Source organism: Barbus barbus (genome assembly GCF_936440315.1).
Source record: "Barbus barbus genome assembly, chromosome: 10".
Lineage (NCBI taxonomy): Eukaryota > Metazoa > Chordata > Actinopteri > Cypriniformes > Cyprinidae > Barbus > Barbus barbus.
Genome location: NC_136738.1, coordinates 19,982,140 through 19,999,699, shown reverse-complemented (window position 1 = coordinate 19,999,699; position 17,560 = coordinate 19,982,140). Strand labels below are relative to the sequence as shown.

At 36.3% G+C, this 17,560-nt stretch overlaps 2 protein-coding genes across 2 annotated transcripts; both read left to right on the top strand.

The window, feature by feature from the left end:
- Positions 1-30: 30 nt before the first annotated feature.
- cryl1 (crystallin, lambda 1) lies at positions 31-12,852 on the top strand. Its single transcript, XM_079426583.1, has 8 exons — positions 31-167; positions 667-774; positions 1,483-1,609; positions 2,925-3,086; positions 3,489-3,683; positions 9,300-9,408; positions 10,332-10,438; positions 10,593-12,852. The coding sequence occupies exons 1-8, from the start codon at positions 127-129 to the stop codon at positions 10,689-10,691; spliced, it is 948 nt and encodes a 315-aa protein (XP_079282709.1). The 5' UTR covers positions 31-126; the 3' UTR covers positions 10,692-12,852.
- Positions 12,853-16,714: 3,862 nt separating this feature from the next.
- On the top strand, positions 16,715-17,515 carry gjb8 (gap junction protein beta 8; the record flags this gene model as incomplete). Its single annotated transcript, XM_079427565.1, has 1 exon — positions 16,715-17,515. One exon carries the CDS (start codon positions 16,715-16,717, stop codon positions 17,513-17,515), a length of 801 nt encoding a protein of 266 aa, XP_079283691.1.
- Between the last annotated feature and the right edge of the window lie 45 nt (positions 17,516-17,560).

Here is a 17,560-nt window from a genome sequence, read left to right as displayed (position 1 = left end):
ATTTAGGCGCGTGTGAGACGCCGTAGCTCCGCCTCTCTTTTGTGCACATGACAAGCTAAAGTCTGGTGATACTAGGGCTGCTGTGAAGTACCTGACTGAGTTTTGACATTTGTTAAGGGGTTTGCGATGAGTTCGTTAAAAGGAAAGATTATTACTGTTGTCGGGAGGTGAGAGTTAACGTTGCTTTGTTTAAGTCAGTCTGTCAGTTTTGGCAGACGTGTACCTGAGATTGTCTAACAGAATAGCTGAGTGGTCTTTGAACTCTAACGTTACTCTGATTGTGTTTATGAATAACGTTACATGTATATTACTACATATCAGAAAATTGCATGTGAAAAATGAACAGTGCAGTGAATTATGACCAAAATTAAATGAGCACGTGACTCTGTATATGTGCTTATTTGACATATTTTGGGTAGATTTGGCTTGTACAAATAAGGTTATCACTGTTTTACAGGGTTTTTTTCATCCATGGTCATCAAAGTCATATTATTTTTGTTTGTCATGCAATATTAAAGTTCCTGTTTAAGTAGTCTCAGACATTTTGGTATGTAGATAATGCATTGATTTTCACTAATGTTAGCCGACTCCTTGATCTGCATTTTTATTTGATTTATTTACTGTGCGGTCTCTTTTTCCTAATTGCACGTATGTGGCATAATAAAGTGGGCTGATCGGCCGCTCCTGGGCCATGGTGTTTTTGAGTGGAGGATACATGGTCAAGATCTATGACAACAAACCAGGACAAGCATCAGGGGCCATCACAGAGATCAGGTCAGTTTTAAACAGGAAAACCGGAAAGAAAAATGACCTGTTGACCCCTCAGTCAAGTTCTCTGCCTTTAGCATCACTGCTCAACTTTTGTCAGAGCAGGTTTGTGACCCTTTTTTATGGCACAACCTTACATAAAGCAATGATCTAAGGAGATCAATAGAATAAAAGAGAGGGCATAATATGCAAAGAAAAAAAAATGTGCATAAATTGAAGTTTTCTAGAACGTATTAGTACTCTCTGTTTTGTGTAAATAACCCTCTTCCTTGATTCACCTCTTTTGTCACCAGGGGGAGTTGCAGGGCTTTCTCTTTCCTAGATATGAATTTACACTGTAAAAGATATGTAGAAACAAATTTCACTCAGAAATTTGTTACAAAGAAACGCATTGAATTAGAAAAACTGAAATAGTATTTTCTTGTAAAACGCTCTACAATAATTTTTCTTTTATTTACAAATTCAAAAAAATATCTTTTTTACAGTGTAGGTGCCCTGGCTAGAATGCATATTAGGACATAAAAAACAGTAATCTTCTGTGATGCATGCAGAGTTGCTTCAGTTAAAGTAAAAGGTTTTTTTTTTTTTGTGAAACAGATGTCTTGTCAGTCATAAACCATGATTAAAACATTGTATTTGGACAGAACAGCTGTCAGATTTTTTTACAAATTTTGTTGAATTTAAGATGAATAATGTGTTTTCGTGTGTGAGCAGGAAACAGCTTGAGGAGCTTCAGCAAGCCAAAATGCTGAGAGGAAATCTCACGGCTGCAGAGCAGTTGAGTCTACTCAGCAGTCATGACGACCTGCAGCAGGCCCTGGAGGGAGCATTCTTTGTGCAGGTACGTTTTCCCCCTCAAATGTAGATGACTTCCTGTTGACCCAAAAATGTGAGAGGGCTGGATAAACATCTCTCTGATGTGTATGGAACGAAAGCTACAAGTATTTCATGTGAAAATAAGAAAGTGTGTTCACTAATGACAAGTACCAAATTCATTATTTTACATTTAATTGTTTTAATGTGTACAAAAAAAGCACATGAAACCAGAAGGGTACCCATTTAGGGTAATTCTCAGCATGAACTGAAAAGTATAATGCATTAATGGAATTTTTCATTTGTGCAACTGAAGTTTAAGGTTTTTTGTGTATAAAAACATTACAGACAGTAGAATATGTTAACAATACCCATGATTTTATATATATATATATATATATACATACACACACACACACACACACACACACACACACACACATATATATACACACACACACACACACACACATATATATATATATATATATATATATATATATATATATATATATATATATATGTGTATATATATGTATATGTGTGTGTGTGTATGTATATATATGTGTGTGTGTGTGTGTGTGTGTATGTATATATGTGTGTGTGTGTGTATGTGTATATATATGTGTGTGTGTGTGTGTGTGTATGTATATGTGTGTGTGTGTGTGTGTATGTATATATGTGTGTGTGTATGTATGTGTGTGTATGTATATATGTGTGTGTATGTATGTATATATGTATGTATGTGTGTATATATGTGTGTATATATATATGTGTGTGTATATATGTGTGTGTATATATATGTGTGTGTATATATATATATATATATATATATATATAATATGCCATCCAGTGGATATAATTGCAATAACACACTCTATTCAATGAGGGGTATAAAGACAAACAGGCAAAAATGAGGTTTGGAGTTTTAATTACAGTAAAATTACATTAAAAAAAATGACCTTGTGATTTAAAATAACTGGATCTTCTCTCTGGTGACGTATTCTGGGTTTTGTCCAATCATTTCATCTCAATATGGAAGTGATTATCTGTCATTACTTCAGTTTCACAGCAACTTTGACTACTAAAATGTTCTCCTGCTAAATAATTAAAGAAGCGTGAGTGAATATTCCTGTCTGTTTTATCAGCTTTAGGTACTTATGGTCCTTTTATAATTATTCACTCGTTCATTTTTTCCTCTCTTGTGTTTTCTTCTTGTTCTTTTTTTTGTGCTCGTATGGAACAGATGTTGCCACAGCTTCAATTATAATACATTTCATACAGTCCCTTTGTGATATAGTTGACCATTATCTGCTCTTGTCCTCTGTGTTTTCTGTGAATAGGAGTGTGTCTTTGAGGACCTGGAAGCAAAGCAGACTGTCTTCCATGAGGTGGAGAATCTTGTCACAGAAAGCGTGATTCTCAGCAGCTCCACTTCCTGCCTGATGCCAAGCAACGTGTTCTCTCATGTCCAGAACCGAGCTCGGTGCATCATTTCTCATCCGGTTAGTTATGATTACAGTCTGTGAGATATTATATTATATAAACACTGTGGGGATGCACAAGTTTGAGGCAACAATGAAAAGGTGAGACTCAAATAAAAATTTTAGGCCTTTTGAAATAATTGTTTTTGAAATAAATAAATAATGAAAATGATTTAAAATAAAAAAAGATTGCCAGTATGTTTGACAGTTAATTTGATGTGCATATACTTCAGTTCAGTTTTCTGCAATTACATCAAATAACAATTATTTTCAAATGGTCTTACAACATTCATGTTTTAGTTTTAATACTTCTATTTATGTTTATTTAATGAAAGCATTATTTACATAGACTTGCCAGATTTTTCTTGTCAGTCCTGATTTAGACACACTGGTGTCATTTCTTCCTTGTTTTGAACCCCACAGGTAAACCCGCCCTACTATGTGCGTCTGGTGGAGCTGGTGCCACACCCCGAAACACTGCCTGCTGTAATGGATGTTGCTTACTCACTGATGACGGATGTCGGACAGGCACCTGTGCGACTCAGGAAGGAGATCGATGGTTTCGCATTGAACCGTGTTCAGTATGCCATCATAGCCGAGTCCTGGAGGCTGGTTCAGGTTAGTTGAGCCATGGAGCAAAACCACATATCAGTTAGAGTCATGATTATACTAAATAATATTTTGACTACCTACCCATTCTCTGGTGAAATTCATAATGCGCCAAGTAAACATTTGTTGACATTGGCACAGAGGGTAGTGAAATGGACAGGACATGTTAGGAGGTGTTGTGCTTATGGGCATTCCAGGTCGCAGTAAATAGACTGTTTTGTTGAACTGTCTATTCATCAAAGTATCACAGTTTCCACAAAAAATCTTAAAAAAAAAAAAATAATAATTAATTAATTTTGTACGGTAAAGTAAAATAGCTGTGTCAGTTATGTCCTGTCAATTATGAAAAATTACATTAAAATTGTTTTATTTAACATATGTAGCTGTTTATTTTTTTGTTATTATTGTTAATTATTTTTTTCAAATTGTTGCTGCAATTTTATAAAAGCAATGCACCACTTAAAAGGGATAGTTCAACCAAAAATGAAAATGCCCCTCATCCTCAAATTTCTTTCTTCTGTAGAACATATGAGAAGATATTTTGAAGAATATGGGAAACCAAACAGTTTCTGGTCCCCTTTGACTTCCATAGTATTTTTATCTCCATACTATGGAAGTCAGTGGGGACCAGCACCTGTTTGGTTAGTAAATTACGACAGAATTTTCATTTTTGGGTGAACTTTCTCTTTTAGGCCTACATTACAGTGAACTTACCATAAATCATATGGTATAGACCAGTGGTTCTCAAACCTGTCCTGGGGACCCCCAACCACAGCATATTTTGTATGTCTTCCTCATTTAACTCACCTGATTCAACTCATCAGCTCATTAGTAGAATCTGCAAGACTTGAAATGGGTGTGGCCTATGAGAGAGACATACAAAATGTGTGGTGGCTGGGGGTCCCCGGGACAGGTTTGAGAACCACTGGTATAGACCACCATTACCCAAGGTAAAATCTATGTAATGCACAGCTTCTCATGGTCTATTGCTTTAATATGTTGTCCACATTACAGGATGAATGTTATTAGTTTATATCATGGCTCTAAAAACAGACCCTTTATTTGTTCATGCGTGGAGAAAATGTATTGTTGACATCTTATTACTTGCATATCTATGAACAGGAAAATACTATAACTTTTGTAAATTTTGATGCATGTCTATGTAACACCCTCTTTTTAGGAAGAAAGGAAAGTGAAATTAGTGGAAGGAATGAATGAACGAACGGAGACTATTGTGTTTGGTTAAAACGGAAAAAAATGCAACATCCACAGTCTTATCTCACTGTTTACAAATCACTGATTTAGAGAAAGGGGAAAAAAACAATCTCTTTTCTTTGTTTCTCTTGAGAAACTTTTAGAACAGCCAGCTTATCTTTCCTCACACTGGTGGTTTTGTCCTGGTTATACAGTACACCTGTATTACAGTGTATCAAATGAACATGGGGTAGAGTTAGGCGATCCACTTTAAAAACGAAACCCTTTTCAGCACTGCCCACAAGCATGAACAAAAAGCAGAGTCAAGAAAGCACTTCAACAAACAATGGACACTTCACTTTGAACTTATTTTTAGAGTGGCTGTTCATTATTCAGTCGAGTAATAGACAATTAAAGACAAAACACAAAATTGCACGTTCTCTCCAGGCAGGGTGTATTATGGAGGCATCATCACAAAACTTTATGATTCAAAAAAGATGATTCATGGTGACACTAAATGATGTTCTATACACAGGTGTCAGCATGTCAGGATTATATGGATAATGTACTGTGTAACAGAGGTGTGGTGAAATTGTAATTGAAAATGTATAATCAACTCTCAAGAACCCTTTTCCTAACTATAGTTGTAGCCAATAGTACATAACATCATTGTTACCCATTTTGTTGAGTAGTTTTGTTTTTTTCATGTAGTGTTCATGAATAATGTCTAATCTTTGGAAAATAGCTTTATCCTACATACATTACAGATTAACCAAAAACTTTTATGTATAAAACAAATATCTCTTGATATGAATAATTGTAAGGATTCATCATCACCATCAATTAATATCATCATTTACTCACACTTATGTTGCTTCAAACCTGCATGATTTCTTTCTTCTGTGGAACACAAAAGATATTTATAGCACAAAGTTCAGACCACTCATTTTCTGTATAATAACAGTGAGCAGAAGAAAAACAAATGGGCAAATGATGACAGAATTTTTGTTTTTGAGTTTTTGAAATATCAATTTAGATTGAAGTTTTGAGAGGAAACCCCCAGAAGAATGTTCATAATAAAGTAAAGCTAATACAGAGGTTCCTTACAAAAGAAAATGCCCTTGTGTTGTTGTTACCTCTGAACATTCTGTGACTTACTGTGACTTTTAAGATGGTTCCAGATGTACAGTACACAGTATGTCCAATAAAGTATGCTGTCCATTCTGCTTTTGTATTTAGAGAGAATTTCACAATTATCCTCTTAAAAACCTGCAACCTCATATGAGGACATTATATTTTAGTGAATTTGTCTGAGACTATACATACAAGTTTAAATCTGGATGTCCTGTACAGAGCACATTCAGGGCTTTTCAGAGACACTAAATGATTGGATGTTTCACCATGACCGCTCCCTCTCCTTGGTCTTCAAAAATGTCTGATTTTAATTTAGTGACACTCTTATGTAAATTTGAAAATATTTTGTAATTATCATTTAAATCGGTCTAATTTTTAAACTGTGTGTCATAAATCAACATCTCAGGAAAATGTTATGGGGTTTCAAATCAAAATATGACCTTCTGTTATGAAGCAGGACATTGATTTCATACATGTCCTCATATGAGGACACCGGGACTAAAAGCATGTTTATTGCAAATTTTGGGAGACGTGACATAAATGAATAGGGAAAGAAATTATATTTCAATATTCTATGAAATATTAGATCTATTATGAATATCGTGTCAATTATTACTCCCATTATTGCACTTCTTTTTTCATTTTGTTGCTCCAAAAACACATTAATATGCTAATTAGATTTAGTTTATAGATGCATTGTATATAATGAGAAAACCCGTTTATGGCCATTTTACACACATTTTGCAGAAAGAAAAATGGTATATCAAATCATTCTGTTATAACATAGTTGAGAATCATCTTTATACAAAGCTAAAAAAATCCTGTAAACTAAAAATGTATTGGTGATTTAAAAAATCTATTGTTTTTGCCTATGCATGTTCATTCATGTCTTTTTATTTTTTTAAAGAAATTGAGTCCCGACATAGCATAACTTATGAATTAAATGTATATATTTTTTAATGGTCTAAACAATGTAAAGACATGAAGAAAAACATTTTTTTTCCTAAAACTCTTTTCTCTGGTCTCAGGAGGTTAAATGGCAACGCTGAAAATGATATGCTATTCTTCCTTAACCCTTTTGACTGACTTGACGTTTCTATTTCTACTACTGCTGAACTAAAGGAAATCTTATGAGGGTGAAGACAAAATGTCACATTAGCTGTAAATGTTATTTGTATTGATCTTATTCATCATGCATCATTTAGGAAGAGTGGGATATATATATATATATATATATATATATATATACACACACATACATATATATGTAGGTATGTATAGCTTAACTTATAAATAATTATTCTTCATTCCTTATCCTTCATTTCCTCATCAGTGGTGTTATTGTGTGGTCACTGATGAGGTAATTTAGATTTGTACATTTTAAAGCCTATCGTGTTTTGTCTCACTAGTTTTAACATTTTCTATGCATTTCCCATATGACACTGTGTGTGAGGAATTTCTTAACAAGCATTTACAATGTACCTCATAATTACATAATTTTCCAAGTTTTGTCATTTCTTCTTGGTCAGAAGGAAAAGTTAAATTTATAAATTAAAAATGCACTGTTTGAGGCACAACTCCAAATAATGTTTTGGGTCAGCTTCTAAATTACAGAAATATCTCTCCTCTTTTTGTTTTGTTGTAAGCAAATACTTTTCAAGCATTTCAAAAGACTGCTTCCTGAGCTGTTAAAAGGTTATGTCAGATGGAGCTTTAAAAGAAACCATGTTGATGAACCAGTTAAACCGGGGCACAAACTGGTTATTGAATACTGTTTTTTAGGTTACATATTGTTCAAAGACTGGTTAATTGGTGCTGTTGCATCTCTTTTGTTCAATTTGAAAGTCTTCACATTATATTATTTGAGTTTATTCATGTTTCACTCTTTTGAATAATGAGATTTGTAAGCTGTTCATGTTGTTATCATGGGTCCAAATACCTAACCGTTACATCAAAGTTTAAAACAGTGACCACAGACATTTGAATATTGTTTAGCAGCTGGAAATTCAAATTGATCTGATGTTCATAACACCACTAAAGGGATAGTTCAACCAAAAATGAAAATTCCATCATCAAACATTTGCTGTTCCTCATTGACTTCCACAGTGGGGACATCAACTGTTTGGTTACCTACATTCTTCAAAATATCTTCATTTGTGTTCAGCAGAAGAAAGAGACTCATGCAGGTTTGTAACAAATTGAGGGTGAGTAAATGATGACAGAATTTAAATTTTTGGATGAACTGTCCCTTTCATTTACACTACAAAGTTGGCACAGAAGTACTTCTGAAGTGGCATTTAGGAGTCTTTACAACTCTAATGCTGCTCAGAAGGCATAATTGAGGCTGGCTTTTATGTGGCATCATGTCTTTATGCTGAATTTTCAGCAGGCACAGAGCAGCCTTAAATCGGTGGGGTTAAGATGCCTTAAGATTTCTGTAAGCCTCTCATACAGTTTTTAAAGTCGAGTTCTATAGATTTTAGACTTACAGACTTATGTTTTCATGGACTTGCCTCTTACTTTTTTGTGTTTGTGCTTTTTAAATTAGCTGTTTTACTAAAGGAAAAAGTAGTTTTTTTTTTTATGATGAGGAACATTAAAAGTTTGGACGGTGACCCACACGCCAGATTTGCAGCTCAAATCCACTCATGCTTCCTCTCAGAGTTCAGACAGCTCTTTGAGAGAGAGCCAGCACTGGAAAGTAGAGCAGCTGGGAAAGCTAATGGCTGCCCCTGGTGATTACCGTAGAGGAAAGGCCTCTTTTCACGGTTTCCCCAGCCAGTCCGCCGCCTGGCGACACCGAGATAACGGCCTCGTTGTTGCATGCAGGAAATGAACAAAGACCACCCTGTCCCCCTCCTAAACTCATCCCCCACTGCTTGTTCTGTATCCAAGCTTTGATTTCAGCACAGTCAGGCAACAGGTATCTGTAGCCACAGGTAATCTGAGTGCAAAGTGGACCCAAGGCCTGGCACAACCTCACTTGCCTCCCCCTGCCATGCCATCCCATTGTTCAGAGGACACTGAGTTAAATGATAAGAGAAACCCAATACAGTGGGAGCGGCTTTAGTGCTCTTCAGATGGGACAAAAAGTTTTTTTTGGGGGGGGGGCCCGCCAATTTCCTCTCAAGGATGTGGACCAAGCCTTGTTGGCTGGACAAACTACTAAGCAGGAAGCTGTAATTTTAGGATTAGAAGATCAGAACATCAGTACACCACTTTTAGAAACATTGTCTTTCATCCAAGCATATAATACAGTCTGAGTTGTCAAATGAACTTCTCTTTATTTTCATCCAGGATGGAGTGATCTCAGTGAAGGACATTGATCTGGTGATGTCTGAGGGCTTGGGCATGCGCTACGCTTTTATAGGTCCCATGGAAACCATGCATCTCAATGCACCAGAAGGCAAGCTACCTATTAACCCGTGTAATTAAAAAAAAAAATGGGATAATGAAACTTTGTATTTAAGCACTGAGAAGGTTTTGTTTTCATTATGCATGGGAAAAAAAATTGTGCGGTGCTTGGGGCAGTGAAAAAGCAGTCTGTGAAAACTTCTTATTGTTTCGATTACATCCACCTCACATGACCTTAAGTTTGTGTGTGCAAGAGAGAGAGACTGTAAAAGAATCTGAAACGAGCACGAAAGTGTGTAAATGTGCATGTGTTTTGAAGAGATCTCATGTTCACGGTGAAAATCAGAAGGCAGTGTGAAATCTATAGGATGACCCTGCTCCCCCTATGAAACGTGCTTTGCCATGTGACACCAGTACTAACCTTTGATGATGACAGATGACTTATTATTCTCAGCCCTACCTCCTTGTACTGCGAGTGAGGTGCTACAGTGCTCTCACTGTGGTGATAAAGCCCCCCTGTAAACAAGAGTTTCGCTCTGGTTTCTTCCATTGCTGTAATGGCACAAGTTCTTGGAAACTGTAAGCAAAGAACTGTGGCTGAACTTTCACTGGTGCACATCTTATCTGCTAAGAGCCCTTCTAAAAGAACTCATGGCCTTCAGATGAAGAGCTATTCAATTCATGCTTGAAAACTCTTACAAAATAAAAAGCCAGTAGCTTTATTTGTGGAGTCACTTTGGACGCCATTCCAAACTGATTATACTTTTTGTGTCCCAGTTATTCACAAGGACAAAGCAATGTTTGTTATACAAAATGAATTAAATGAATTAAAATGGATCAAAACTATTTCTGTTATATGTAGAGTCATGAAAAATATCAGACATTTATGGTCCACTGTGTTACTTGTACTACTGTATTGTAGAAATGCAAAAGCACATTTTGATTTGGTCCTCATTCTGTGTTTTGTCTGTCCAGGTATGGAAGATTATCTCCAGCGCTACAGCGAGGGCATGAAGAGGGTTCTTAATACTTTTGGACCTGTTCCAGACTTTTCCGGAGAGCCAGCAGCTAGAATTATAAAAGTATGCAATATCAATTATATTAATAATTGAAAAATTGATTGAAACAGTTGCTTCTGAAGTCTTAAATGCGATTTTCCCAAATACTCATATTTTTTTTTTAAAGATATAATTATTGTAATCGTTATAAACTGAAAGATTTTACCATCTACTTTAGGAGATCTGTGAGCTGATCCCTGCTGAACAGGAGCACCTTACAGCCAGGAGAGAGAGAAGAGATCAACTGCTGATGGGACTAGCTAAAGTGAAGGAATGAGACTAGTCCATGAGATACTACCTATATGGAAGTGGTTATGGATCATCTGAGCCATTGTTGTCCTTGGTGTTAAATATTTCCCTTCCAGGCAACAGAACGTGACTGATTATGGAAGAAAATACTGAAACAAAAGGCTTTAGGGTTCATTTAATTATGAATTAAATTTTTAGAACGCTTTACAAGTATTTTTAAGTCTAAGATTTGTGACAGATACTTGACTAAAGAGCACTTTAATTAAAAGGAATTAAAAGGAAAATATGCGCAATTGAAAATGAATGGCATTTTCGTAACTTCCTCATTGGACATTTATGAATTAATCTCTTTATACCTAAGCTGAACCCAATAATTATGTGTAGGCTACAGTTAACTTGAGATGTATGAATGTCATAACATTTCATACCAAGTGTCAGATGCAAATAAATAATGCTTTTCTCAGAACTAACAATGACTTAACTGACTGGGATCAAGGTCGTGATTTTTAGTGTATGACATCAATTCACACAGGTGTCCTAGCAGAGTAAACACTGGTGTAGTACATTAAGTGTAGTGTTAGAGAGCGCTTCTCCTTTGCCGAGGTAATCCATCCACCTCACAGCACAATGTGAATGTCTGCAGGAATGTCCACCAGAGCTGTTGCCCGTGAATTGAATGTTCATTTCTCTACCATAAGCCATCTCCAAAGGCGTTTCAGAGAATTTGGCAGTACATCCAACCTGCCTCACAACTGCAGACCATGTGTAACCACATCAGCCCAGGACCTCCACATCCAGCATCTTCACCTCCAAGATTGTCTGAGACCAGCCACCTGGACAGCTGCTGCAACAATCGGTTTGCATAACCAAAAACTTTCTGCACAAACTGTCAGAAACCGTCTCAGGAAGCTCTTCTGCATGCTCGTCGTCCTCATCGGGGTCTCGACCTGACTGCAGTTCGTCGTAACCGACTTGAGTGTGCAAATGCTCACATTCTATGGTGTCTGGCACTTTGGAGAGGTATTCTCCTCACGGATTAATCCCGGTTTTCACTGTACAGGGCAGATGGCAGGCAGCGTGTATGGTGTCGTGTGGGTGAGCAGTTTGCTGATGTCAATGTTGTGGATCGAGTGGCCCATGGTGGCGGTGGGGTTATGGCATCGGCAGGCGTTATGTTATGGTCAACGAACACAGGTGCATTATATTGATGGCATTTTGAATACACAGAGATGCTGTGATGAGATCCTGAGGCCCATTGTTGTGCCATTCATCCACAACCATCACAGCATGATAATGCACGGCCCCATGTTGCAAGGATCTGTACACAATTCCTGGAAGCTGAAAACATCCCAGTTCTTGCATGGCCAGCATACTTGTCACCCATTGAGCATGTCATGTCACCCATTGAGCATGTTTGGGATGTTCTGGATCGGCATATACGACAGCGTGTTCCAGTTCCTGCCCATATCCAGCAACTTCGCACAGCCATTGAAGAGGAGTGGACAACCTGATCAACTCTATGCTGTCATTTGTGCTAAAGGAGCCCTGACCAAGTATTGATTTTCTGTTTTGCAAATCCTTTTTTTGATTAATCTTATAATATGCTAATATTTTGAGATACTGGATTTTTGACTTTCATGACTTTCATGAGCTCTAATCATCAAAATTAAAACAAAAAAAACTTTTGAAATGTTTTGGTAAATGACTTAATACCATCATATAAGCTATGCATGAGATCTAATGATATTTTTTATAAATTAGCATGGGTCTCTTAAAAATATATTTTTTAAATGTGAAAAAGTATAAAAATGTTAAAATTATGAGAGTTAGAGTATCAGCAGGTACCTTATTGAGCCACAGCACAACATTCAGGTAAAATGGGCCAATATAAAAAGAACAACACAAGTAATTTCAGCTTAAATCATTTGATTTTTAACAGTAAATTGACATTATTGTCTTTAGTGTGCCATAGCAACACCATACATGTATTTCATTAAATGGAAAGTTAAATGAATATTTAATTAAACAATGCAATTAAAAATGATTTGATCATGTTGTATAAGTGTGTGTTTCTGTGCATTTGTGGCTTTTGTGTGCATGTATGGGTGTATGCTTGTATTTTTTTTAAAGACTGTTAAGATTTTGTATGGATACATATCTAGTAGACCTATAAACCTATTTTCACCCTCAATTTCTGTGTAAAGTGTGTGTGCAACCCATTTTACTAACATCTTCCTTTCTTTCCCTTCTCTCTTCTAGTCTCTGTGTCCTTTCTTTGCTTGTCCTCCTGCCATACTGTCTGCAATGCAATTTTTTTTAAAGACTGCTCCGGGTGTATGTTCACTACTGTGTGTACACTTGGATGGGTTAAATACAGAGCACAAATTCCGAGTATGGGTCACCATACTTGGCCACACACCACTTCCCTTCCCTTAAGATTTTGTATGAATACCTATCTAGGCCTATAAACCTATTTTCACCCTCAATTTCTGTCTAAAAGTGTGTGTATGCGCAGCCTATTTTAGCTGAAAATCGTGGCCCATTTTAGCTTAACCAGCCATTTATAAATAAAATTACTTTTTTCACAAAAATCAAAGTTTCTTTTATAAATTAATCTTTTTAATTTGAAAGAGCATGTCAAAACATTGTTCATAAACCTTTGCTTTGTTGGTAAGCTTACTTAAAATTGCTTTAGTACCGTTATTAGTGATTCATGAATTTTTCTATATCAGGCTCAATTACCTTACAATTTCTCAAGCTTCATGTAACACTCTGCCCTGCCCGCCTTAAAAAACTCGGACCAAAAAAATTGTTACATGTCAACAAGTGTTGAAGCAACAATGCAAGATCAGTCATTGTGATTATCTGTAAAAATTTAAAGAGACATGATGCTACAACCTTATTTGGCCCATTTTAGCTGACTTCACCCTATAGATTTATATATATATATATATAAAACTATAGGGTGAAGTGTATATATATAAATATACACACACACACACACATTTATATATATATATATATATATATATATATGTGTGTGTGTGTGTGTGTATAGTTTTATATATTTGTTTTATCTTTTGAAAACAATCTTATCTTTGTGAAATGTTTTGCTCGAAATGTGCAAGTTATTAGCCTACTGTTTGGCTTGATATTTTGTGAAATAATGCAGAGACAGATTATTAGTGGGCCTAAACTTTACTGAAGTACTCTACTTACATTTAAGTTGCAGTATTAATCTAATGTAAGTAATAGATACGTTTCTTACTTTATATGGCCTACGTGTCATGGCACCTGGACGGATAGACTAAAAAGTACTTTCTATTCGACTGTAGGTTATTTACTCATGACCTGAAATATTTAAAACAATACTGTGTGAATGTTAAGATATGTTGTACGTTTGAACATAATACCACATCTACACGCTAGCGACGCGACTGTACGAGATCTCTGCTGAGGCGGCGACGCATTCCAGTTTTGTCGCCTGCGAGCTCAAGAATCACCCAATGAACGCTGTGACTCCGCCCGATGGCAGGTGCACCTCTCCTCGAGAGAGCACTGAACTTACTCACTGTCCTCAGTCAAATCACTTCATCTCACTCTCAACACCACAGAGAAACTCCGCAAGTTGAAAGTACTGATTTCAACTCACCTGGACGGATATATATCATGGATTTGATCTGAATTATTTTGTAGGCAAACAGGTAAACTTCCTTCTGAAAAACCACCAGACATTTAACTATTTTTAATGTGATAATATTATGTGATAATTTTTCCATGTTAATTTCTACCAAATATAACCAAAGTTACCAAAATGCGTGGGAATGGAGGATATCTTAATTAATAGGAATTTATTCATGTTATTAATGAATTTATTAGTAATTTATATAGGCTATGATAATGGAGGTATTTTCAGTTGAATATGCTGAGTCTTTTTGAGGACATAGTATTATAGTTTGTGTTATTAGGATTGAGGAATGAAAATTTAAGCTTATCCTACTGGTAAAGTTTGGAATAATATATATGTTTTTTTTTAAAGAAGTCTCTTATGCTTACCAAGACTGCATCTATTTGACCAAAAATACAGTAAATTAGTGCAATATTGTACAATCTGTAAAAAAACCAATATTGTGAAATAATATTACAATTTAAAATTTGTTTTCTGTTGTAATATATTTTAATGTAATTTATTCCTGTCAAAGCAGAATTTTCTGCAGTTTTCAGTGTCATATGATCCTTTAGAAATCATTGTAATACGCTGTATCGATTTTACTGTATTTTTTGATGAACCTTGGTGAGCACAAGAGACGTCTTTCAAAAACATTGTGTGTGTGTCTGTGTGACCCTAATAAGGGTCAATTTTTTTAAATTTGAATTTATATATCATCTGAAAGCTGAATAAATAAGCTTCCCGTTGATGTATGGTTTGTTATGATAGGACAATATTTGGCCGAGATACAACTATTCTAAATCTGGAATCTGAGGGTTCAATAAAATCTAAATATTGATAAAATTGCCTTTAAAGTAGGGCTGTCAAAGTTAACGCGTTAACGCATGTGATTAATCTAAAAATTTTAACGCGTTAATATTTTTTAACGCAAATTAATCGTTTGATAAGGTTTGACCCCAACTTCTTGCCGTCATCGCAGCGCGGAAGGTAATCATTGCCTGCATCCCAGTGTGCACACTATCCATCCTAAATTCTATGTGATTTTAGTCATTCTCAATACTATAGGGTGGATAGTATGCACATTGGGACACAGGGATTGTGTGATTATGAGGCGCCGGGTTAGACGAAAGTGAAGCAAACGCGGAGAGAGAGAAAGAGAGCAAGAAAGAGAGAGAGAGAGAGAGAGAGAGAGAGATGTATAACACTCATATATGATAAGAGTACAGCGAACCAGTGTTGTCAGGGTCACGGTTTCCCTGCACAATTGGGCTATTTTGAAAATACAGTCGCGGGAAAAATTACAGAGCCGTGGGTTGTGTTTTTTGAGCTACTTTTATAATGTACCGCGGCCGCACAAAGTGTAGCCGATATACACGTGATCGCAAAAGGAAGTTATTACAAACACGTGATGGTGGTTTAAAGTGAGTTCTGAGTAAAAGTGCACTATTAATCTCATAAATTGTCTTATGTAGCATGACACTAATGTTAGCTCTAATGCACCTGCAGAACAGTCCAATTCTTCTTCATAATGCATTTTGTCATAATACTTCATGTAAGCTCGCAAGAAAATGTTTTGTTGTATTTATTTAGAAATACTTTTGATAATAGTTGGGTAAATGTGTACTGGGATTGAAGCTTGGTAAACGTTTTATTGTCAGTATAAACGCTGATAATGGCTGAATTAAAACAAAAGAATAATAAAGATTATGTCTCACACCTGGCGGAGATGTGAAAGCTTCTGTTTCCTTAAACTTTTGTCATGCATTCCTTTATTTCAACACATTTACAGGTAAATCCTAGTATTCTAAATGTGCGATTAATCGTGATTAATCACAGTCCAGGACTGTGATTAACGTGATTAATTTTTTTAATCGATTGACAGCACTCCTTTAAAGTTGTCCAAATGAAATCCTTAGCAATGCATATTACTAATCAAAAATTAAGTTTTGATATATTTATGGTAGGAAATTTACAAAATATCTTCATAGAACATGATCTTTACTTAATATCCTAATGATTTTTGACATAAAAGAAAAATCGATAATTTTGACCCATACAGTTTTGGCTATTGATACAAATACACCTGTGCTACTTATGACTAGTTTTGTGGTCTAGGGTCTCACACACACACACACACATATATATATATATATATATATATATATATATATATATATATATTTGTCATCTGAAATTTTAATTAAAATTTGAACTCAGTTGTCATTTTGATAATTTTTTTGTTCAAATTTACATTTAAATATAAAGTGTGTGAACTTTACATATCAAAAATTGTCAATAAAATAATATTCATTATATATGTAGTTGCTCAAATTCATCTCTTTCTTTTTGATGATTAGGAGCTGAGAGCAACAGCAGACAGGATGAGTTGGGGAGCACTTTATGCCCAGCTGGGAGGGGTAAATAAACACTCCACCAGCCTGGGAAAGATCTGGCTGTCTGTCCTCTTCATCTTCCGCATTAGCATCCTTGTAATAGCCGCTGAAACGGTCTGGGGGGATGAGCAGTCCGACTTCATCTGTAACACACAACAGCCCGGCTGCAAAAACGTCTGCTACGACCACTTCTTTCCAGTCTCACACATCCGTTTCTGGTGCCTGCAGCTCATCTTTGTGTCTACACCGGCTTTGTTGGTAGCTATGCATGTGACATATCGCAAACGCAATGTAAAGAAAGGACTTTTGGCCAACCGAGGTGGCGGTGCCAAAGGGGACGACCTGGAGAGTCTGAAGAATAGGCGTCTACCCATCACCGGGCCGCTGTGGTGGACCTACACCTCCAGCCTGTTCTTCCGGCTCCTTTTTGAGGCCGGATTCATGTATGCTTTGTATTATGTCTACGATGGGTTTCAGATGGCCCGTCTTGTGAAGTGTGAGCAGTGGCCCTGTCCCAATAAAGTTGACTGCTTTATCTCACGACCAACGGAGAAGACGGTCTTCACCATCTTCATGGTGGGATCTTCTGCCATCTGTATTGTGCTCAATGTGGCTGAACTGGCCTACCTGATTGCCAAAGCATTGCTGAGATGCTCAGCCAGAGCCAAAGGAAGGCGCGCATTTGTTCACCAAGATAAAATGTCTACAGAAAAGGCACACTCACAGAACGAAAAGAACGCAAGGTTGCTGTCATCCACTTCAGACTCCTCGAGCGATAAGACTGTTTAAGATTATCCCTACATCCAGTGACTAATTCTACCAACTTGGTACTAG

Coding starts and splice junctions, on each gene's coding strand:
- cryl1 (XM_079426583.1), top strand. CDS start 127: ATGAGTTCGTTAAAAGGAAAGATTATTACTGTTGTCGGGAG. Junction 775..1,482: donor GGGGCCATCACAGAGATCAG/GTCAGTTTTAAA, acceptor GTGTGTGAGCAG/GAAACAGCTTGAGGAGCTTC. Junction 3,684..9,299: donor AGTCCTGGAGGCTGGTTCAG/GTTAGTTGAGCC, acceptor ATTTTCATCCAG/GATGGAGTGATCTCAGTGAA.